The sequence below is a fragment of the Mus musculus genome, chromosome 14 (assembly GCF_000001635.26).
Source record: "Mus musculus strain C57BL/6J chromosome 14, GRCm38.p6 C57BL/6J".
Taxonomy (NCBI): domain Eukaryota; kingdom Metazoa; phylum Chordata; class Mammalia; order Rodentia; family Muridae; genus Mus; species Mus musculus.
The window spans coordinates 50,807,776-50,830,671 of record NC_000080.6 but is presented as its reverse complement, the minus strand read 5'-3'; the positions used below and the strand labels follow the sequence as shown (position 1 = coordinate 50,830,671).

General features: G+C 44.3%; 2 protein-coding genes across 4 annotated transcripts in view; one reads left to right on the top strand and one right to left on the bottom strand.

Annotated features, from left to right (window-relative positions):
• Tep1 (telomerase associated protein 1) overlaps window positions 1-6,613 on the top strand; it is a 46,521-nt gene extending 39,908 nt beyond the window's left edge. The window contains exons 44-54 of one of the 2 annotated variants that reach the window (XR_003950834.1): window positions 410-542; window positions 724-800; window positions 880-1,009; window positions 1,368-1,504; window positions 1,643-1,767; window positions 3,473-3,616; window positions 3,763-3,859; window positions 5,511-5,616; window positions 5,723-5,940; window positions 6,063-6,167; window positions 6,382-6,613. Coding sequence is in view for 1 of the 2 variants with exons in the window: in NM_009351.2 (NP_033377.1) it covers window positions 410-542; window positions 724-800; window positions 880-1,009; window positions 1,368-1,504; window positions 1,643-1,767; window positions 3,473-3,616; window positions 3,763-3,859; window positions 5,511-5,616; window positions 5,723-5,940; window positions 6,063-6,167; window positions 6,382-6,504 (1,395 nt within the window). In the remaining variant the exon portion in view is untranslated. The remainder of the gene's footprint in view (window positions 1-409; window positions 543-723; window positions 801-879; window positions 1,010-1,367; window positions 1,505-1,642; window positions 1,768-3,472; window positions 3,617-3,762; window positions 3,860-5,510; window positions 5,617-5,722; window positions 5,941-6,062; window positions 6,168-6,381) is intronic. The other variant, NM_009351.2, reaches the window with a different exon arrangement.
• A 2,757-nt stretch (window positions 6,614-9,370) lies between these two features.
• Parp2 (poly (ADP-ribose) polymerase family, member 2) lies at window positions 9,371-22,775 on the bottom strand. Of its 2 annotated transcripts, none has more exons than XM_006518442.3 (16): window positions 22,685-22,775; window positions 20,458-20,666; window positions 20,102-20,172; window positions 18,846-18,896; window positions 15,706-15,802; window positions 15,245-15,320; window positions 14,373-14,475; window positions 13,549-13,699; window positions 13,202-13,340; window positions 11,399-11,462; window positions 11,184-11,318; window positions 10,884-11,011; window positions 10,631-10,730; window positions 10,096-10,194; window positions 9,753-9,877; window positions 9,371-9,637 (listed from the first exon to the last, which is right to left on the bottom strand). In XM_006518442.3, exons 2-16 carry the CDS (start codon window positions 20,525-20,527, stop codon window positions 9,478-9,480), a joined length of 1,569 nt encoding a protein of 522 aa, XP_006518505.1. In that variant the 5' UTR covers window positions 20,528-20,666; window positions 22,685-22,775; the 3' UTR covers window positions 9,371-9,477. The 2 variants fall into 2 exon arrangements, with proteins under 2 accessions (XP_006518505.1, NP_033762.1); NM_009632.3 differs by having other exon boundaries at window positions 20,458-20,598; window positions 22,685-22,756.
• Between the last annotated feature and the right edge of the window lie 121 nt (window positions 22,776-22,896).

Genomic DNA, 22,896 nt, shown 5'->3' with positions numbered 1-22,896 from the left:
TTGCTTTATTACACATGCATCCAAAACCAGTTCAGGCCAGATCAGTCCCACTACTCCCTTACTCACACAGTAGACAGTATGCCTGAATAGAACCCGTCTATGTTTGATGGAGGTTAGCAGGGAAAGAAATGTATTCCATTGTTCAAAGAGGGGAACATGTGCAGCTCTGTGCAGGTGGGAGACTTGGGCTACTGACAGGTTGTTTGGTGTGTTGTTTGGAGAGGGGAGTATGCTCAATACATACAGGTCAAGGTCTCAGGCTGCCAGGAGAAGAATTATTACAAGACAACTGTATGCACACTTCAAACTAGTGCAGTCCCAGGCTGCTAAACTATGTCCTTTGCTGCCTGTTTCATTTCCCATGTCCTGACCACTATGACTGTCCTCTGACACTGTGATCTGGGGACAGGAGGAACACATTGTATCTGTGAGCCGAGATGGGACCTTGAAAGTGTGGGACCATCAGGGTGTGGAGCTGACCAGCATCCCTGCCCATTCCGGACCCATCAGCCAGTGTGCAGCTGCTCTGGAGCCCCGCCCAGGTATCAAACTGCCAGCCTTTCCCCTTCCTCCCCTTTTATTTCCTCCTCTTCCATTTCCTGTTCCTCTTTCTCAGTACTAGAGATTAAACCTAGGACTGGTGCTTGCTAGGCCAGCCCTCTATTATAGGCCTTTGACATTGGGCCTAGCCATTCCTTCTGAGTTGGTTTCCCTCCTTTTCAGGGGGACAGCCTGGATCAGAGCTTCTGGTGGTGACTGTTGGACTAGATGGGGCCACAAAGTTGTGGCATCCCCTGTTGGTGAGTTCTCTGCAAGAACTGGAGTGGGGAGCGATAGAGAAGGTGTACAGGGCAACCTCTGCAGCCCTCCTCTTCCTAGGTGTGCCAAATACGTACTCTCCAGGGACACAGTGGCCCAGTCACAGCAGCTGCTGCTTCAGAGGCCTCAGGCCTCCTGCTGACCTCAGATGATAGCTCTGTACAGCTCTGGCAGATACCAAAGGAAGCAGGTGAGTAAGGGGGAGGGAGGGGGAGATAGCATAAAAGAAGATGAGTGGAGCAAGGAATGCCAGGGTAACCTTATAAGTCTTTATCCCATCAACCCATCCAGTAGCCCAGATGCATGCATGCTTGCTTGCGCTCTCGCTCTTTATTTATTTATTTATTTATGTATGTATTTATTTATTTTTGAGACAGTGTCTCACTATGTAGTCTTAGCTGGCCTAGAACTTGCTATGTAGACCAGGCTGGCCTTAGACTCAGAGAGATGTACCTTCCACTGTGTCCCTAGTGCTAGGATTAAAGGAGTGCACCACTATTAAGCGATCAGTGCAGAGCTCTTAATGTATTCTTTCCTTTCTTCTCCAGATGATTCATACAAACCTAGGAGTTCTGTGGCCATCACTGCTGTGGCATGGGCACCGGATGGTTCTATGGTGGTGTCCGGAAATGAAGCCGGGGAACTGACACTGTGGCAGCAAGCCAAGGCTGTGGCTACCGCACAGGTGTCTTGGGCTATACGAATTCTGTCCACCCGTGTGCTTAATTGAACCTCTGTGGGCTGGAGTTTTGCATGCATGTCGGAGGGGAAAGGTTTATGCTTGTCCCTCAAAAGTCCTCAACTGAACCTGCTTCGTTCCCAGGCTCCAGGCCGCGTCAGTCACCTGATCTGGTACTCGGCAAATTCATTCTTCGTTCTCAGTGCTAATGAAAACGTCAGCGAGTGGCAAGTGGGACTGAGGAAAGGTTCAACGTCCACCAGTTCCAGGTGAAGCGAGGCGGCGGCGGCGGCTGCTGCGCATGGCAAGCCACACACGCCTAGCATTTTGTTAGGATCTGTCTGTGTCTGCTTTCGGGCAAGGCTGTGAGAGGATGTCAGCTGCTGCTGGCTTTATCGGTTGTTTTCAAATTGCATTTATTGATCTCCGTGTGTATATGTGACAAGGAATTGGGGCAGCAAAGTCATTTTGCTTTATACTACTTTATTTGTGATAGCACCCATGGAACTGAGTAGTCTGAGGGAGGTTAGCCAAAGTAGTGCCTTTATAGTCCTCACCTGTGTATTCGGAGGTCAGAGAACAATCTGAGGGAATTGGCTCACCTTACCAGCATATGGGTTCTGGGGATCAAAGGTTTTTTTTTTAAACATTTATTTACTTTATTTATGAGTACAATGTAGGTATCTTCAGACACACCAGAAGAGGGCATCAGATCCCATGACAGATGGTCGTGAATTACCATGTGGTTGCTGGGAATTGAACTTAGGACCTCTGGAAGAGCAGTCAGTGTTCTTAAGCTCTGAGCCATCTCTCCAGCCCCATGAATAATTCTTAAATGCCTATTGGTGACAAGTTCTGGGCCAGACAGTGTGGTATCAATGAATTGTTTTTATTTATTTGTTTTGTTTTTGTTTTTCAAGACAGAGTTTCTGTGTACTCCTAGATATCCTGGAAATTGCTCTGTAGATCAGGCTGGAATCAAACTCAGAGATCCACCTGCTTCTGCCTCCTAAATGCTGGGATGAAAAGCATGTGCCAGCCACCACCTGGCTTTATTGACCAAGCCAGCTCAGTCAGTCAGCAGGGTCTCTAGGGAGGGAGGAAGGATTCAAAGAAAAAAAACAATTAGACAACATTATAAAATGATTCCAGCCAGTGCTAAAGCTGTGGTGGATTTGGTGGTTTTTGTTTCTTTGTTTGTTTTATTTTTGTTTTTATTTTTTTTCCAGTCTGCTTTATATCATTCTAGGTACATACAAAGAATAGAATCAGTTCAGTGTTTTTTTTTTTTTTCTTCTTCTTCGAGACAGGGTTTCTCTGTGTAGGCCTGGCTGTCCTGGAACTCACTCTGTAGACCAGGCTGGCCTCGAACTCAGAAATCCACCTGCCTCTGCCTCCCAAGTGCTGGGATTAAAGGCATGCGCCACCACGCCCAGGTAGAGTCAGTTCTTAGATTTAAAAAAAAGTAGTCAAACAAGGCAAGAAGCAAAGTTCCTTGGTCTCGGCGTCTAGGGGCTTATCAGGATGATGGTGCGGTTTACATGACGAGTTTCCTGGCCTAAATGGCACTGCCATTATGGAGTGGTGCTGAGGTCTGGAGACCACTAAGATCTGGGGTCCTGTTGCACAAGGAAGCATCCGCAGAACTTACTGATGGAAGCAAAAGACAGCAATGTTAGAGAATCTCCTTTTGAGCAAGTAAGGGAGAATGATGGAAGATGTTTTGATAAGAAAGACGGGTGTTGGGAATATATATAGCTCAGTGCTAGAGTGCTTGTCTTAATCCTGCCAGAAGCTCTGGGTCTGATCCCAGTACAAGAGCAAACAAGCATGCACACTGATGGTTAGGAACAGGATATCTGGGGCAGGGCAGTCCTTGTGCGTTATACTTCATTCATGAGAAGTCCTTGAGAGTCTGAAAGGTTAGGTTAAGAAGTATCCTTCTCTGTTTTGTGTGTGTCTTCTGCACTACAGTCTTCATCTGAAGAGAGTTCTGCAGGAGGACTGGGGAGTCTTGACAGGTCTGGGTCTGGCCCCTGATGGCCAGTCTCTCATCTTGATGAAAGAGGATGTGGAATTACTAGAGATGAAGCCTGGGTCTATTCCATCTTCTATCTGGTAAGATCTAAAATGCTTTTTCCTCTTGTGTTAAAAAGAAGAAAAGAGGTTTGTGGTTACCCCAAGACTGCGTCAGACTCAGGGTAAAGCACTGGGGTCATGAAGAGAGGCAGTCCTGGCTCAGTCTCTTACTTTCTTATAAACAGCAGGAGGTATGGAGTACATTCTTCAATACTGTGCACCAGCAAGGAGTACGGCTTGTTCTACCTGCAGCAGGGGGACTCCGGATTACTTTCTATATTGGTGAGTTCTGTTTGGATGTGTTACAACAGCCATCTGTGCAGAACCAATGCACAGATTTAAACCTTGGAATCCACCATGGAGTGTAAGGCGAGCGAGGGAAAGGCAGGTGGCTCCAATGCTCTCATCTCCCTTCCCTAGAGCAACTCTCCTTTAAATCTTTGGATGCTAAGTTTCCATGTAAGATTTCATTGTGCAAAACAGAGTTGTATAGTTTTTTTTAAGTCAGACACCTAGGAGGACTTTCTCTCCTTCGTTCTTCCTTTCTTTCATTCTTTCTCTCTCTTTTTCTCTCTTTCCTTCCTTCCTTCCTTCCTTCCTTCCTTCCTTCCTTCCTTCCTTCCTTCCTTCCTTCCTTCCTTCCTTCCTTCCTTCCTTCCTTCTCCTTTCCAGTTGTTTTGAGACAAGGGCTCATTATATAGCCATGACTGACCTGGAGCTCACTGACATCTGCTTGCCTCTGCTTCCTGAGTGCAAAGAGATGAGTGACACTGTGCTTGGCTCTTTTACATCTTAATTTGTGTGTGTGTGTATGTGTGTGTGTGTGTGTGTGTGTGTGTTTGGGGGGCACTTGTAAGCCATAGTATGTTTGTGGAAGTTAGAAGACAACTTGGTGAGGTTGGTTCTCTTCTTCTACTGTTTGATCTAGAGATCAAACTCTGTTGTGAGGCTTGCTGGCAATTGCTCCTACCTGCTGAGCCATCTCTCCTCTCCAGGCTTTCTGTGCAGCTCTTGCTGTCCTGTCTGGGGACTCACTCCATATAGCAGGCAGGCTGGCCTAGAACTTAGAGATATGCCTCCCTAGTTCTGGGATTAAAGGCTTGTGCCACCATGCCTGTCTCCTAGGTTTCCTAGTTGTGATTTTTTTTTTTTTTTTTTTTTTGGTTTCTGTCAGTATTAGCATTTTAAGGTCAAGGGCTACACCGTGTCTCTGTCATGGTGCATGGTGCAGGTACCTCACAGATGCTTTATGCTTAACTGTTTGGGATTCTGTCAGAGCTAGATTTCATTCCCAAGATTCCTAAGGTCTCTTGTTTCTGGAAAGTTTTAAGAAATCCTAATCGGATACCTACTAAAGTTACGTACAAAGTCTGTCTAGAAAGCAGTGATTCTGTTCCTAAATATGTACTTAAGTGAAAGAAGTATACATAGTCCCCAAATGCCAGGCCCAGACACGTCTGTGTTAGCCTAAATTCAACATAGCCCAACCTGGACATGCAATTCTCAGTATGTAACTGCATGACAGCAGAAAGTAGAACATGATAAGTAGGGAAATACAGACATGTCCTTCTGCAAAGGAAGCCAGTCACAAACATGGCCACACTACAGAGATCTCACTGATGTGGAGTTTGTAATAAGTGGAGACACTTAAATCTGCTGCCAGCTTTCGGGCTCTCCTACCAACTGGGACTGGGCATGAGAACAACATCGAGAACTGTTCCACATCTCCACCTAGGGGCACTGCATGGGTAGATCTTACATGCATTCACTTGATGCATGTATTTTATTTGTAGGTGTGGTGGGTTTTAGTTTTTTGTCTTTTGTTTTTGTGTAATACTAATATTTTGTGTCATATATATCCTGTCTTAGAGCTTTGATAGTGGCGTTGTGTCATGAACTAAACAAAGTTACCTCTCTACCTATCCCTTCACAGGAGCAAAAGGAGTCAGGGGAGTTTGAAGAGATCCTGGACTTCAATCTGAACTTAAATAATCCTAATGGGTCCCCAGTATCAATCACTCAGGCCAAACCTGAGTCTGGTTAGTGGGAGAAGAAGGGCCAGAGTGCTCTTTCTGGGGTGGCTTAGGGGAGGCTTGTGGGTCCTCAAGGCTTGAGCCCTGGCTAACTCTGCTCTTAAAATGGCAGAATCATCCCTTTTGTGCGCCACCTCTGATGGGATGCTGTGGAACTTATCTGAATGTACCTCAGAGGGAGAATGGATCGTAGATAACATTTGGCAGAAAAAAGCAAAAAAACCTAAAACTCAGACTCTGGAGACAGAGTTGTCCCCGCACTCAGAGTTGGATTTTTCCATTGATTGCTGGATTGATCCCACAAATTTAAAGGCACAGCAGTGTAAAAAGGTGAGCTTGGAGGGAGGGGTCATAGAGGGAGGCGGTTCTAAATCTGGCTCAGCAGCAGCCTTTGCTGCTTCAGTAAGTGAAAGGTCTCCCTGAGAACTCATGTTGTTCCCCTCCTTTCCGAGATCCACTTGGGCTCTGTCACAGCCCTCCATGTGCTTCCGGGATTGCTGGTGACAGCTTCGAAGGACAGAGATGTTAAGCTGTGGGAGAGACCCAGTATGCAGCTGGTAAGTGTGGGTCTCTGTGTGCACACGTGCACACAAGCGGAGAAAGGGCTAGTGCAAGAAAATGAATGCAGGCTAAGGCGTGTCAACGAAATGAAAGTTGTTTTTCTCAGTCTCTCTTGGTGTGGCCTGTTTCTAAGATATTGATTTGAGAGAAAGATAACAAGGAGACCTCAGGCCTATAGTTTCACTTCCCCCGTTTCTGTTCCTGTTTCAGCTGGGCTTGTTCCGATGTGAAGGGCCAGTGAGCTGTCTGGAACCTTGGATGGAGCCCAGCTCTCCCCTGCAGCTTGCTGTGGGAGACACACAAGGAAACTTGTATTTTCTATCTTGGGAATGAAGATGCAGTACTCAGGACAAAGATGATGTCAACAGATGCTGCTAGCCTGAAGACACCTGTGTCTATATTCTTAGTAAGATTATAAAACTAAAATGTTGAGAGATCTAGAGTGTATGCCCGATTGTGTTCGCTGGTGATTTTAGATCAACGGGGAGGGCTCTGGATATTCCTTTCTAATTTAACATCTAAGGAGAACTGCAGGAACATGAGCATCTTTAACACGCAGATTCTATTCCTGTGTCCCTTTCTGGCCTAAGTTCTAAGGTCCACTCTTGTCAGAAGGAAGGAAGGCTATTGGTGGCCAGTACTTAGTTTGAAGAGACCTGAGGAATTCTCGTTTGGTCATGAAAGGACACAAGAGCGAGTTAAAGTCAGTAGACGTGCAAGCATTTAGGAAAAAACGGATAGACCTAGGACTGTGCTGGGTTCCTGTCACAGACTCAGCCCTCTCCCCAGAACTAACTGGCCAGAGTGGGAAACCCAGGCACCAAAGGCAGAATGAGTCTTTGGACTTTACATTTGACTTGCAAGCATTCATTGGTAGACTAATTGGCACTCTTACAGAGATCACAAATCTATTTCTCCCTCAAATTGAAGTTCATGGAGCTGAGAGATGGATCTGCCATTAAGAGCACTGGTCACTCTTACAGAGAACTGGGTTTTGATTCTTAGTGCCTACACGGTGGCTTACAACTTGCTGTAACTCCAGTTCTAGGAAACCCATCGCCCTCTTCTGGCCTCCATAGGCAATGCTCACATGTGGTACACAGACATACAGCCAAAACACTCATTCATATACATAAAAGAAAAATAAATCTCATAAAGTGTTCTTTAAAAAGAAGTCAGCCCATGATGGTTCATAATCCCAGTTCAGAGGCAGGGGTATTTGGGAGGTGGAATTTGAATTCAAGGCCAGCCTGGTCTATAGGGGGAGTTCCACGATAGCCAGGACTATATAGAGAAACCTTATCTTGAAGAACAAAGGAAGGAAAAATGAAACTAAAATGAAGTCGATAGAGCTTACAACATATTGACAAGTGGAGTAATCATGCCATGGATTTACGTTGCTTACTTACAAGGTTCTGGCCTTGAACGCAGAGGTCTACCTGACTCCTTCCTCACCTCCTGAGTGCTGGGATGAAAGGTCTGAGATCCCATGCCTGACTCGGTAATCCTTACTATAAAGCATAGCATATGGCTGTAGTCTGTATTAGGAGGCCAAGGAAGGAGGATTTTTCTTGAATTTTAGGCCATGCTGGCCTACATAGCCAGTTCTGAGACAGCCGGGTATCTAGAGTGAGATCCTGTCTTGTACTCTTTAGAAAAGTTTATAACACCCACATCTGTTCTTACGTTTTTTAAAGTTACTTTTACTTATGTGTCGATGTCTCTGTGTGTAAGAGGGTGCCTTGAAGGTCAGAAGACAGTGTTGGACCTGGAGCTAGAGGTACGGAAAATTGAGAGCTACCTGAGATGGGTGCTGGGAACCAAACTCTAGTCCTCTGGAGAGCAGCGCACTATAGTAACCACTGGACCATTTCTCTAGCCAGTTGTATTAGTGGTATAATACTTAAAGAGAGTAGGTAGATTTGGCTAGATCCTTATCAGTGAAGCCATTTATACAAACATGAACATCTGTTTTAAGGCAAAGAGTATGCAGTTTTTTGACAGTTGATGATGATTAGGATATCTTGTAGAACTGGTATAATTAAGAGGATTTTGATGGGGAAAGTGAATCTTTTGAGCCTGTATTCTGTCTACAGTAACATTTAACAGACACCAATTTGCAGGGGAAAAGTGAATTTAACAGGGGAAAGCATTAGCCCTCATTAGTGTCCTTCAGTGGAGAAGCTATATACTGTGAGAGAATAGAATCCAGAGTAACCTGTCACTACAGTGGGATACAGAGGAACTTCCTGGAAATGAAGACAGTACTGATAGCAGAAGAAATAAGTGATTGAGGGCTAAGGAGATGGCTTAGCAGTTATGAGCACATTCTACTCTTGCAGAGGACTTGTTATCAAAATTCTCTAGAGGAATAACAGAACAGAGAATGAACACACACACACACACCCCACCCCACCCCCACATTTTAAGGAAATTTAGAAGGGTTTACAGATTGCAGTCTAGGTAGTTCAACAATGGCTGTCTTCCAATGGAAAGGCTAAGAACCCAGTGGTTGCTCAGTCCACGAGGCTGGATGTCTCAGATAGTTTCAATCTGGTTCTGGAGTCCCAGGGAATGCCTAGGTTGCTGCTGGTCTTCAGTCAAATCAGAGTTCCAAAGAAGCAGGCCAAAGACTGCCTCAATAACAGGATAGATGAACTTATCACAACATCTAAGGGCAAGCAGGCAAAAAGTAAAAGCTTCCTTCTTCCGTAGCCTTCATGGAGCTGCTACCAGGCCCAGATTTAGAGTGGCTCTTCCCACCTCAGGTGATCCAATCAAGAAAATCCCTCAGAGACATGCCCAGGTGCTTGGGTTTTAAGATTTCAGATGGAGTTAGGGTTCCCAGGATTAACCATCACAGGACCCTGTAACTCCAGCTCCAGGGGCTCCAGCTCTCTCAGCTGGCATCTGCACTCATGTGTGCATACCTACACACAGATACTTCAGACACATACATTCTTAAAAACAAGTCTTCAAAAAGTTGAGTGTGGCTGCACTATCTGTAACCCCAGCATTTTGGAGTGCAAAGGATTGGATTGCTGAGACTTGCTGAGGCTCTCCTGAGCAGAGTCCTGTCTCAAGGAGACAGTGTGAAGAAGGCTAGAGCACACACCCAAAATCTTTCTCTGGCCTCCATGTGTGCACACAGGCACAAAGAACAAGTGCCAAGGAGAAGTAAAACCCAAAGAAGCCAAAGACAGATTTATACTATTTTATTAAACAAAATATCAAAAAGTTCAAGAACATAATATTGCTTGGTTTTTGTTTGAAGATTATATTCTCTCTGGCTTGTCTGATCAACATTCACCATAGCTGCAGGAAGTTAAATTGAATCTTTAGAAGGTATCGCATACGGACCTGGTTGGGGCTATAAACAATAAACTCATTGTAGTTGAGGGTGTACCCCTCTGGATTGAGAATTCCTGTGTCACTTGCTGGTCCTAAGGGCACTGTACTCCCATTCCTGCCAAACGGAAGAAAATATGTCAAAGTCAGCATTTTGTCCAGAGTTGAAATAGACAGTAGATTCTTAACAACTAGAAAGAAGTCTTCCAGCAGCCTTAGCTCGGGGTACTTACAGGGTGATGAAGTGGGCAGGGCTGGGAGCCATCTTTCCCATCCCCTTGGTGCTATGCTTGCCCCGAAGCAATCCTTGTGCTTTAGGATTGGCCTCCAGTAGTTCATTACACTGACCTAGAGCTACCTGCAAAACAAAAGGTCCCTGAATGCCTATACCCAGTCAAGAACTAGGTGATTCTAAAGTCACCCTGATCTGTATTTTATTCCCTTGCTTCAGCAGAAGAGTCTAATGCAATGGGAATCCAATTCCAGGTGAATTTCTTGAATCCAAAGTCAAATTTTACCAGTGCAAAATCTGAGTTAACAGTAAATTAGAGATCATAGCTGTGTCCCCGGCCTTACCTCTGACAGAAGAAGCAATCCTGTATTCTTTAGGCGAGAGGCAAAGCAGTAATTGGCACTCTTGGAGGACATGTCAGCAAAGTAGATTCCTTTTCCAAACTGAAATAAATCAACAACAATGGAGTTCAGCTGTCTAATGCACTTTTTGAGAAGGTCCTGGTATGGTGCATACCTTTATCCCCTGCACTCAGAAGGCAGAAGCAGGCAGATCTCTGAATTTGAGTCCAGCCTGGTCTACATAGCAAGTTGCAGACTTGCTACATAGTGAGACCCTGTCTCAAAACAAAACCAAACAAACAGACAAAAAAGGAAAAAAAATCTATGATGAGGAAGACAGCACTGGTCATGAGACTCTGCTCTCATAACACAGCATAGTTCCTCCCCCACTGTCTTTTCCAAGTCAGCTCACGAGACAACAAAAACAGCCACCGATGTTTGCCTTTTTAGAATTTAAAGAGGGACACGGTAAAAAAAAAAAAAAAGTCATCATTGTATGTTTTTTTCTCTTTGGGCTCCTAGCCTTCAGTCTACTTACCATATAACCTGTGATGGGAGCCTCAGGTGGGGCAACTCTAAGCCCGTGGCTCAGGATCCCCACCCAGTTACTCAGCCTGGATCCATGCCAGAGCAGCATCCTAAGAAAGAGCCATTAGTTTCCTCTTTTTCTGCAAACATCAATCGCAAATACAAAAAACAACCCAACACAACAGCTGCCTCTGCCAGCCTCCAAGCTCCTTCCCTGTATTTCAGTCAAGGAAATGTCTACTCAACCCAGAGTGGACCCACACCTGTTAGGAAGGTCCTCCCTGAAGGCCTCTTTCTCCCCTTCCTTCTCTACTTCGAAAACATCCAGCAAGGTCATAGTATAGTCCTTGTGTGTAGGAGCATGCGTAGACTGTAGGTACTGAGAAATCACCTGCAGAAAATAATTAAGAACAGCAAATGTGGACCTTATAAGAGACTGGAATGAACTGCAGGATGCAGGGCTCCTGAAGCTGGCAGAACTTTCCGTCCCCAGACAGCCTCACAATGAGTTAGAAGAGTTCTACTGGAGTAAGAATGTGAAGATAAATGACTGTTTTTATTACCTTAAACTCATTACTTTCATGGTCCAGAGGACGCAAAGCACAGTGTAGGTTTCTATAGTGTTGGTCCAGTGGGTGTTCTAGGCCTTGGCGCTCTGACTTCACCAGTTTAAGGGCAATTTCAATGTCTCCCAATGCCTAGGAAAATGAAATCAAGAATCAATGTGAAGGAACTCGGAAGAAGAGGCTGAAACCTTCCAAATGCATTCAGAGCTCACCTCTAGCAGTTTTACTTTGTCTGACAGTTCCTTCTCTGTCCGGATTACTGGAGGGATGGAGAGTCTAAGGACAGAGATACAAGCACAGTGAGCAGTCAGATCTGTAGATACGAGATGCATGGCTAAAGAATAGGTCCTCTGGGAAACTGAGAGTTTTCTTCTTACTAAAAAGAAAAGGAAAGAGCTGGTCCTGGTGGTGGACACCTTTAATCCCAGACTCAGGAGGAAGGGTAGGAGGATCTATGTGAGCTGAGTTCAAGTCCAGTCTGGTCTACAGAGTGAGTTCCAAGACAGCCAGGAATACACAGAGAAACTTTGTCTCACAATAAACAAACAAACAAACAAGTCAACAAATAAAAAAACTTTAAAAGGAAAGAAAACAAAGAAACAAAAATAAGATTACCTATTTGAAAGAGAGAGACCTGTGAAGACTTCAAAGCCCAAGCATATAAAGAGAAAAAACAAACTATTTAGATTTTCATGTTAAGAGACTAGAGTAGAAATTTCTTTATGGGATCCTTATTAAAAATAAGCTACATTGGGCTGGAGAGATAGCTCAGCGGTTAAGAGCACTGACTGCTCTTCCTGAGGTCCTGAGTTCAAATCCTAGCAACCACATGGTGTCTCACAACCATCTGTAATGGGATCTGATGCTCTCTTCTGATGTGTCTGAAGACAGCTATCGTGTGCTCATATACATAAAAAAGATAAATAAATCTTTTTTTAAAAAGCTACATTGACATCAATAAGGAAGTCTGAATACAATCTAGAAGAGGTAAGTCCTTTGAGCATTCAGAGCTATTTTAAATGGAAACAATGAAAACCAGTATGACAAATGGATTGAGTGAGGCTACAGCTCTGTGGGAAAGTGCTCAGGTAACATGCACAAGGCCTAGGTTCAATCCCCAGGACCACACACATATACACACACAAATAAAGGGCAGAAATGTGTTTTCTTCATTTAATACCAATCATTTAGATTCAGAAAAGTGGTATTTGTGTAACTATAGTCCCCTTAAAGAACAGAAGGGACGGGGTTTGCAAGGTGTTTCACACAGTGGCTAGATATAGACTTTTCATGTTTTTGCATTTTAAGGTTTTATTTTATTTTATTTTGTGGGGCCAGGGGTCCATTCTCTCTTGAGTTGGTAACTTTCACTTGGTCAAGAATATGGTTATAATAAGTTGGGGCTGGAGAGATGGATCAGTGGGTAAGAGCACTGACTGCTCTTCCGAAGGTCCTGAGTTCAAATTCCAATGACCACATGGTGGTTCACAACCATCTGCAATGAGATTTGACGCCCTCATCTGGAGTGTCTGAAGATAGCTACAGGGTACTTACATATAATAAATAAATAAATCTTAAAAAAAAAATAAGTTTGGCTGGGCGTGGTGGTGTATGCCTTTAATCCCAGCACTCGGGAGGCAGAGGCAGGTGGATTTCTGAGTTCAAGGCCAGCCTGGTCTACAAAGTGAGTTCCAGGTCAGCCAGGACTATACAGAGAAACCCTGTCTCGAAAAACCAAAAAAAAAAAAAAAAAAAAAGTTGGGAAATTATGTCCCATATTTCTTTTATTTTAAAACTTTCCTTGAGATAGAGTTAAAGCTGGCCTCAAACTCATGAGGCAGCCTCTCCTGCCTCCTGAGTGCTGCCGTCCCTTATTCTAAGCTAGCTACAAATCACATTGGATCCAATTTTATTTAAGGTGACAAATACAAGTTTAAGAGGACCATAGCCTCTGCAGCTGCTTAGGGCATAAAAGGTGAGTAGAAGAGCAGGATAAAGAGACAGCACAACCTTACCCAAAGTCATGAGGGATCCTGGTGTAGAATTCATTGCACGCTTCAACAAGCGCTCGCCCATGCTGGCCAGCGCGGATGCAGTCCTCAATCTTCTTGAGAGACTGGTAACCGGCCTTGATTTGCGCCACTGTCAGCTTTCCTGGAGGCCCAGGCAGAGATCAGGCCCCAAACCAGAGTCCCATCCCTATAAACTGCATATCACTGCCCAGTAATGACACAATTCCTTTCAACCCCATCCCCCTCGATCCCGTTTCCCTCATGTAGGATTTTGAGTAAACCTTAGCTATCGATGAGACTGCTCATGCAGAGACAGGACCCTGAGGGGCTGCACAGAGTCTGAGTCCTACCAAGCGGGGCTCTCTTGGTGTCATACTTCATCTCAATCATCATTTCTTCCATGGTCTGCACGTTACAGATCAACTTTAGCAGCTCCTGGACTCGAAGATCCAGCTGAGACTCAGGCTTCAAAGTTTCCTCTTCTTTTGTTTTACTTTCATCCTGTAGTAAAATAAACACCACTTCTAACATCTGTAGGGAACAGCTCTACTGTGGTCCTGTGTTTGAATGCTGGTACATTCTATTAGGAATCTAGTTAAGCGTAGCCAATGTGATTTCTACCCTGACTTGCTAGTGCTCCCTCACAGTGAAACACTCGAGGAAGAACAAAAGGCCTTTCAGCAATGTCTTTAAGTATGTAAACACAGCTCTCACACCCCTGACCTGATCATATTAATGCAAGTTTCTTAATTTCCAGATCTAAGAGTTTTTAGGTAGCTTCTCAGCATCCTGGAAACCCATTTGTCAAAATTATTTTTCTTTCTTTCTTTTTGTGATTCTTGCTTTTGAACCCAGGGCCTCCTCGTGCATGCTGGGCAAACATCCCACATCAGCCCCTGCACTTCCTTCACAGTGATGAAGCTAGCTTTAAACAGCTCCTCAGTTTGGTCATTTCTCCATCTTCTCTTGGTCAGGAACACTGAACTTCTAGAAGCAGACCTTGAATTTCGAAAGAATTCTAGTACATAACAGAGAAGACCAGACTCTGCGATCAAAGACGAGGGAGAGTTCTCTCTGAGGTGGGAAGTAGCAGTGACTCCTAATATCGCAGCCTCTTCTGGTCTGAGGCTGATCTCCAGCGCCTGGTTAGCCCCCCCTGACTCAGTCAGCATACCTGCGTGCTGGCAGCATAGTCCATCTGTAACATGTCGTATTTTCCAGGTACTTTTTCAAAGTTCTCACGGTCCTCCCAATTGTTTTTAGTTTTGTCAAGGAATCTGTGGAGCCCAAGGTAGTGGGAAAATCAGACGAGTCAAGGTTCATTGCCAGAGGGAGGCGTGCAGCAATTCTCTAACACAGTTTCTCAACAATTTATGTCCCTCACCGCTCAGGCCTACCTCAGGGTTCCCTAGTGTGAACTGTAACTCAGGGCACTGAAGGAACAGCAACACAGGAACAAGGAAATCATGTAAAATGGGGAGTAAAGGCGTCCCAGAGGCCCCCCGAGACAGAAGCCATGGATGTATAGAAGAACAGGTAGATAAGCAATGCTTGTCCAGAAAGAGACATGTTTCTAGACTCTAGAAGGTCTGTCCTCAAAATCACCTCCAGAAGTTTAATGCTGTGGGTGTAGTCTGGTGTGTCTAATTTCTTAGATTTGCTTGCTGTGTTTAAAAAATATTCTTCTGAGCCTGGCAGTGGTGGTGCACGCCTTTAATCTCAGCACTTGGGAGGCAGAGGCAGGCGGATTTCTGAGTTTGAGGCCAGCCTGGTCTACAAGAGTGAGTTTCAGGACAGCTAGGGCTACACAGAGAAACCCTGTCTCAAAAAACCAGAAAAAAAAAAAAAAGAAAAAAGAAAAAAAATATTCTTCTGGTCAACTTCTAGGATGATTTAAACACTGGCTGAAGATACAATTTAATGTTCTAATCACAGAGAGTGAGAGTAGAAATGAATTAACTTTTATGCCAAATCATCTTTACGTGAAACATTTCAACAAGAGCGATCCAAAAAGGGTATGTTTTTAAACTCATTTTTAGCACTTACTTTTTCTGAAATATTTCTTTTGCTTTGTTGAGGTCACCAGAACAAGTCACCAAGCTGTGCTGCCCCGTCTTTCCAACTGCAAAGTAAATGCACACATAGGAGGGTTCCTTGCCCTAGACCCTGAGTGTAGCTCTCCAGTAGTAACGAGCCATCTCTCTATGGTCTCTCTGCTTACTATCTGACTAATAGGCAGGAAAGAGGAGAGAAAGGTGAAAGGGCTTAGGCAAGCGATCATGCTGATACTAATGACTGCTAAGTGTCACAGCCTATATATAAGCAGTACTGTCAGTCCAGTACAGGGGTCGTCTCAGCTTCGCCAAGCACCCCAATGTGGATGCCTGACACCCCTCAACCTCAAAAGCCCATGTGCATTCCTGAGTCACGCGGAGACGTAAGCCCACTCACTGCGTAGCCTCTGTGATTCTGAACAACAACTCATCAACCCATCAGAAAGCCTTTACCTCGGCCCCACCTCATCCAAACACTGAAGTTCCTCTGGGCATCATCTTCTAACAGCTGAATAAGGTAGTACTTGTTGTTGTTGAACTGGAGATTGGTCTGTGACAAGTGGGATGACAATAACATAAGAGGAGTTAGTTTTACAACTGGAGGTCACACAGACCACCGTGTTTCCTTTGCTACAGCTGTACAGGAATTGCCACAGTGAAAGCATAGCATGATGAAACAAATCGATCTTGAGAGAGTAAGGATATAAGCAGAAACCTAACATTTCATTCTGGGAATTAAAGTGGGATCTTGGAAGCTCTCTGAAACCCACTACCCCCCACATACCTATGGTCACTTGATCTTTGACAAGGGAGCTAAAGCCATCCAGTGAAACCCACTACCCAACCCTGACATCCTACATTAATGGGATCCTCTCAATGGCTCCCTCCATAGACATTTTTTGTTGGGAGCGACCCTGTTTGAATGTTAACTGCCTTGTCAGCCATAAGTGCTTACTTACAAAGTTTTGGCCTTAGTGGAAAAGTATTAACTTAGTTGAGATTTCTGTGGGAAAAAGTTGAGGCCTCTATGAGAAAACACTACCCCCAGTTAAGAACAAATAGCTATAGATCTTGTGGACAGGTACCTAGAAACCCATTCTGTTCTGTTCCTCCTGCTGAACTTTTTACCTAGCCAATAGCCTGCTTTTGGGAACAGGTGTGTTCCCCCAGAAACAAAGCGATTCTGCGTCACCCCCCTCCCCATACCCTGCTTCTGTGGGCATAAAACCTGCCTGGGAATAATAAAAATTTGACAGCTTGATCAATCAGACTTGCTGCCCGTCCTTGTTTCTCACCTCTCATTCTCTCCACAGGTGGTTCCCCAGACCCTCTTCGACTGTCCCACAGGCCGGGACAATTTTTCACGCTACATTATTAAGACAGGGTCTCTCACTGAGCCTGGAGCTCACAGGCAAGCCCATGTGTTCTCCTGTCTCTGTCTCCTTGCAGCTAGGAATACATGTATGAGCCACTGTACTCAGCTTTTTATTTAGGTGTTAGGGATCCAAACTGAGGTCCTCAGGCATATACTGCAAGAGTTAGTGTCTCAGCCAGCTCCCTGGCACAGCTTATGATAGTTTAGGTATAAATAATACAACAGAAGCCGGGCGGTGGTGGAGCACGCCTTTAATCCCAGCACTCGGGAGGCAGAGGCAGATGGATTTCTGAGTTCGAGGTCAGCCTGCCTGGCCTACAAAGTGAGTTCCAGGACAGCCAGGGCTATACAGAGAAACCCTGTCTTGAAAAAAAAACAAAACCAAAAAACCAAAAAAAAAACAAAAACAAAAAACCAAAAAACCAACAATAGAATACTAGTGAGCTGTAAAATGACATATTTAGATATTTAGATCAATAAATGGAAGTGTGTGGTTGGTGAGAAAGCTCAGTCAGTAAAGTACTTGCTAAACAACCATAAGGTCTGAGTTCCCAATCCCCAAAACCCACGTGAGAAACTGAACATGGCAATGCACATTTGGAATCCCAGCACTGAGCGGCAGAAACATGGATTTCTGGAGCCTGCCCACTGGCCTAACCTATTAAGAGAGCAGGTTAGCAAAAGCACTTTCCATAACAACCACAACAACAAAATCAAAACTAGTCAGTGGAACCTGATGAACAATACCTGAAGTTGACCTTTGGCCTCTCTATATAAGCCTATATCTGCACTCACAAGCACAAAAGTAGATAAATTCAAATGAGTCATATCCAGGAAATACATTAACAGAAAATATCTATTCAAAACTATGTGTGTATATGAGAGAGAGAAAACAAAGACACAGAGAGAGACGGAGAGAAAGACAGACAGAGAGAGAGAGAGAGAGAGAGAGAGAGAGAGAGAGAGAGAGAGAGAGAGAGAGAAAGAAAGACAAGAAGACACGAGGGGCCTTAGAGATGGCTCAGTGGTTTAGAGCACTGGTTGCTCTTCCAGAGAACTGGGATTCAATTCCCAGCACCGACGTGGCAGCTCACAACTGTCTGTAGCTCTAGTCCTAGGGGATCTGACACCCTCACACAGACACACTTGTAGGCAAAACACCAATGTACATAAGATAAAAATCAATCATTAAAAAAAGATTGGTTAGGGATCCAGCTCTGGGTAGAGCTTTGCTTGGCAAGCACAAGGTGCTGGGTTTGGTCTCTCAAACTGGGAGAAAAAAAGAAAGAAACAGAAAATTGTGGTGCACACACTTCTAATTCTAACTCTCAGGAGGCTGAGGCAGCAGAATTACTGTCAGTCTGAGGCCAGCCTGGTCTACACAGTGACTGCCAGGCTAGTAAGGGCAACATAGCAACACACACATGCACATGCAAAGATAAGGGGTGGGGGTTGGGGGACTCCACATATTTGTCTTCTCCCACCAGGCACACACAACAATACTACTTTTTAAAACATAAATAAAACTATCTACACATGTTTAAAATGCCAGCTTGAACTGGGTTAGACAGCTGTGCCCCAATAATCTCAGTCCTATAGATATGGAAACAGGAAGACTGCAAGTTGAAGGCCTGCCTGGGCTACAAAGACAGTACCTGTCACAAATAAACAGAGATCCCCACAAAACAAACAAACAAACAAACAGTCTTTACCATGGGCAAAAAGTAGATCATAATATAATCAAAAGCCAATGTCAATTTTGGAAAGACATGAGCTGATTATATTATAAGGAAATTCTAATAACCTGGACTAGCTGGGGGCTCAATGGGTAAAGGCACTCCCTGCCAAACCCAGCTAATCCTGAGTTCATCACAGAGACACTCTTGGCAGAAGGAGAGAACAGACTCTTTTCTTTTTTTCCCCCCTTGTCCCTTTTTTGTTTTTTTGAGACAGGGTCTCACTTTGTAGCCCTGGCTGTCCTGGAACTCATTATGTAGACCAGGTTGGCCTTGAACTCACAGAGAACTGCTTGCCTCTGCCTCCCAAGTGATTGGATTAAAGGTGTGTGCCACTACACCAGAACTGAGAACTGACTCAAGTTGTCCTTTGTCTTCCACACATAGATACATACAAATTCACTAAACAGATATAATTTTTAAAAGGAAAAAGAAAAAGAAAAGAAAGAAATTCCCCCAATTAGAATGACTTATCTTCTTACTTGATTTAGCATGACATCATAGACATCATCTCCTTCACAATACACATGAGCCTGGGAAGAGAGAACACATAGCATCAGCGCACTCAGTCTTCGGCTTAAAGTGAGACTTTTCACCCCTAATGCTTTAAGGTTTGTTCTCCAGCACCTACAACATTTGTTTTCCAGGCAGAGAAAAGGAAATGCATGCTCTACATACAGACTACCATTATTATAACTAAAACATAATAACGGGTTGGTGAGATGGCTCAGTGGGTAAGAGCACCGACTGCTCTTCCGAAGGTCTGAAGTTCAAATCCCAGCAACCACATGGTGGCTCACAACCACCGGTAATGAGATCTAATGCCCTCTTCTGGTGCATCTGAAGACAGCTACAGTGTACATATAATAAATAAATAAATCTTAAAAAAAAAAAACATAATAACTACTTCTAATTACAGAGACCTAAGAGTCTACCTCAAAAGAAACCTGCTTATAAGTAGGCTTGCTTCCAGATCCTTCCAACCTCTTTCCCCTTCATCAGTAACTCCTGCCATTCCATGGTAGTCTATAATCAAAATTACACTGTCAAGTGGGCAATGGTGACACATGCCTGTAGTCCTAGCATGCAGGGATCTGCAGAGGCAGGCAGATCTCTGAGTTTGAGATGAGTCTGGTCTATGGAGTGAGTTCCAGGAGTCACACAGAGAAACCCTGTCTCCAAACCAAACCAAACCAAACCAAACCAAACCAAACCAAACCAAACCCCCACACAGTTCTCCCTTAACAATCCTAACATTTCCTGGGTGAAGAAGGAAAGCTAATGGCAGGCCCTGTAGTAATTATGTCATATTCTGTGAATTTCTTTACATTTTTAAAAAGTAAATCTATTCATTTTTAAATTTTACATGTGTTTTACCTCTCTCTCTCTCTCTCTCTCTGTGTGTGTGTGTGTGTGTGTGTGTGTGTGTGTGTGTGTGTGTGTGTGTGTGCCACTTGCACGCCTGGTCCTGTGGAGGTCAGAAGAGTGCATCCTACCTCCTAGAAATGGAGTTACAGATGGCTCTTGAAGAACAATAAATGCTCTTAACCACTGGATCATTTCTCCAGGCTCAATATTCTGCTAAGCTGAAACCTCATCACCCCTACTTCTCAACTCTGGAGAGAAGTCATCACTAGCAATATTTTCGGAAGTATTTTTAAACTGAGCACCACCGACATTCTAGACAGGGATCATCATAAGACAAGAAAACTCTGCCTTCCATTGCAGGTGCTTTTACCTTTCCCAGCTTGGCTGCACACTCTGGGTCCACAGGGGCTTTGCCCTTTAACAGCAAGGTCTTCACAGAGTCTGAGGGAACACAAACACGCACTGCCGTTACTGATGTGGGAATCAAAAGGGCCGTCTTGGCTACAAAGCTGTCATAATTAACTTTGCCCTTCCCGAGCAGTCCAGGTCTTCTGCCTGGGTTCTAATCCATCTCAAATCTATGAAAATATTCAACAAAGTAGACTGGTACTGCAGAATGCCCAGGTGATAGAGAAATTAATTAGATCCTGAAGAGGGAAGGAACAAATGTTATCCCCATTCTTCTGGAAACCCAAGAGTTGTCCCATGTCCTCCCTGGCCCATTACCTCGATTGTCTTTTGTCCTGTCTGCGTCCTTCCCTCCAGCCATAGGCCCTTTTCTCTGGCACGTGCGCATCTTCTTGCCAGGAGGAGAGTCGTCTTCTGTTGCTTTGTTGCCATTATCAACTTTCTTGGCTTCATTTAGCACTTATGGCAAGAACAATATACCAAGAATTACTGCACTATGAAGATGATCTAACTTTACTGAAACAACACTGAAGCAAAATAAAAACACAGGAAAATTAGATGGCTATGAAAAGGAAAAGCAGCCCCTCCTATCCCCGAGTCAGGATGAAGCCTCTCTGAAGTTGAGAAGCAAGAAATTCAGCCCAATTAACATTCTATGAAGGCTGCTGATGCAGATCTTCAGATATTTTCATGTTAAAATGACACTGAATTGGGCTGTCGGCCTAAATGAATATGACAATGGGCCTGGTTCATTTCTTTCCCATTTTATGGGAGTCTTAAACAGACCACGAGCATTGTTGACAATGCTGATAACCTAACTCCCTGCATCCCTTATCATCCAGACTTGGACTCTGGAATTCTGTCAGATCTCCTCAGGAACTGTGATCTCATTTAAATTCTTTAACAACTCCTTGAAGAGCCAAAAATCACAAATCTTACATACATGTCTATTCTAAAGACAGTGAAGGGTGATTCTTCTTTGAGAAGCCCACACTCATGTTCTGTGGCGTCTCTCTTCCCAGTCATTCCGTTTCTTTTAACCCTTGTGCTTAAAACATATATTGGCATCTCCTGTAATAAACTTCCAACTTTGGTTCATTTTGCATACTCTTGAAAGTCATTTCTACTTTAAAGGCAAGAATACTAGGTTTGCCTGAGTGGAGGTCTCTGAAAAACTAAGGTTGCTGTCAGAGACAGTAGAGTTGTCTCTGCCCTTGACTGTTAACAAACATAAAACCCAAAACAAACAAAGAAACAAACCCCCAAAGGTTATTGTTTCCTTTTACGTGTATGGGTGTTCTGTCTGTATATGTATGTGTGCCACGTGCATGTCTGGATGTCTGGTGTACCTGGAGGTCTGGGAGGGTGGTTATGACTTGCCATGTGGGATTTTGGAATCAAACTCAGACCCTCTATAAGGGCAACAAGTGTTTTTTTTTTTTTTTGGTTTTGTTTTCTTTTTTTTTTTTTTTTGGTTTTTCGAGACAGGGTTTCTCTGTATAGCCCTGGCTGTCCTGGAGCTCACTTTGTAGACCAGGCTGGCCTCAAACTCAGAAGTCCGCCTGCCTCTGCCTCCCGAGTGCTGGGATTAAAGGCGTGTGCCACCACGCCTGGCTAACAAGTGGTTTTTAACATTGAGCTAACTCTCCAGCTTCTTGACAACCCTCCTCCCCCCACCCCCCTTTTTAAATGACAGGGTCTCTATATAGCCCTGGCTGTCCTGGACCTCACAGAGATCCTCCTGCCTCTGCCTCCCAAGTGCGAGCATTAAAGGTGTGAGCCAACATGCCCACCAGGCTCTCATAATATCCTTTAAAGAAAGAACTTAAAGTAGCTGGAGAGGTGGGTCAGTGATGAAGGAGCTGCCTGATTCTTCCCGAGGCTCTGGGTTTAAGTTCCATCTCTCATATGGCAGACCACAACTGTCAGTAACTCTAGTACGGGGGGTCCAACACTTCCAGGCACATACATGGTGCATATATATATATATATGCAGATAAAATACATAAAGATTAAATAATTTCTAAAGAAATAATTCAACATGCTCTTAATAACTTGCACACCACTCACTGAGCAATACTGCCTAAATTGCTATCCTGATGGGATATTAATAATAGGATAAAATAAGTTTACATAGATCTTTACAGTTCATTACATGGGTCTCATAGCCTTTGGTCTCTAATACCTTCCTTCAAACTAGACCACTTCATCATGGTCATCAGTAAAGTGTTCAACGGTCTGGACTGACCAACTTGCTGCCAGCGTTGCTATTTGGAGCTTTAGAACCTGTAAATTCATTGAACTTTAGTTGCCCGAAATATAAAACCGAGACCACAGACACAGTATACGGTCTACAGACACCAATTCTAAGATTCGAATTTTACTTTCTGAAATCGGATGTATCTTAAAAGGTTGACTACAGCTAATCACTTTACTGTAAGCGCTTATCCGTGACCCGCCTCTTTGGACTGAAGTGTAATATGAAAAAGCGAGAGGCTCCCTGTGACACTGGGCCGAGCATTCAGCCTGCGGACTGAGTTCCCACCTCGCCTTCCAGAGCCTGATCTCTGCCGCCGCGGCGCCATCGCTCTTGAAGGACGACGTCATCATCCCTTGCCCGGATGCGCGGGCTTCTTGTCTAGCACAGGAGCCTGGGGTAGAGCGCATGCAAATTACGCGCTGTGCTTTGTGGGAAATCACCCTAAACGAAAAATTTATTCCTCTTTCGAGCCTTATAGTGGCGGCCGGTCTACATCC

Excerpts from the sequence above, each read along its gene's own strand:
- Parp2 (NM_009632.3), bottom strand. The coding sequence starts at position 22,724 with ATGGCGCCGCGGCGGCAGAGATCAGGCTCTGGAAGGCGAG. Across the intron at positions 15,321-15,705 it reads TTGGATGAGGTGGGGCCGAG|TTGGAAAGACGGGGCAGCAC; the intron begins GTAAAGGCTTTC and ends TTTACTTTGCAG. Across the intron at positions 10,731-10,883 it reads AGGGAGGACCTTCCTAACAG|GATGCTGCTCTGGCATGGAT; the intron begins GTGTGGGTCCAC and ends GCTCTTTCTTAG.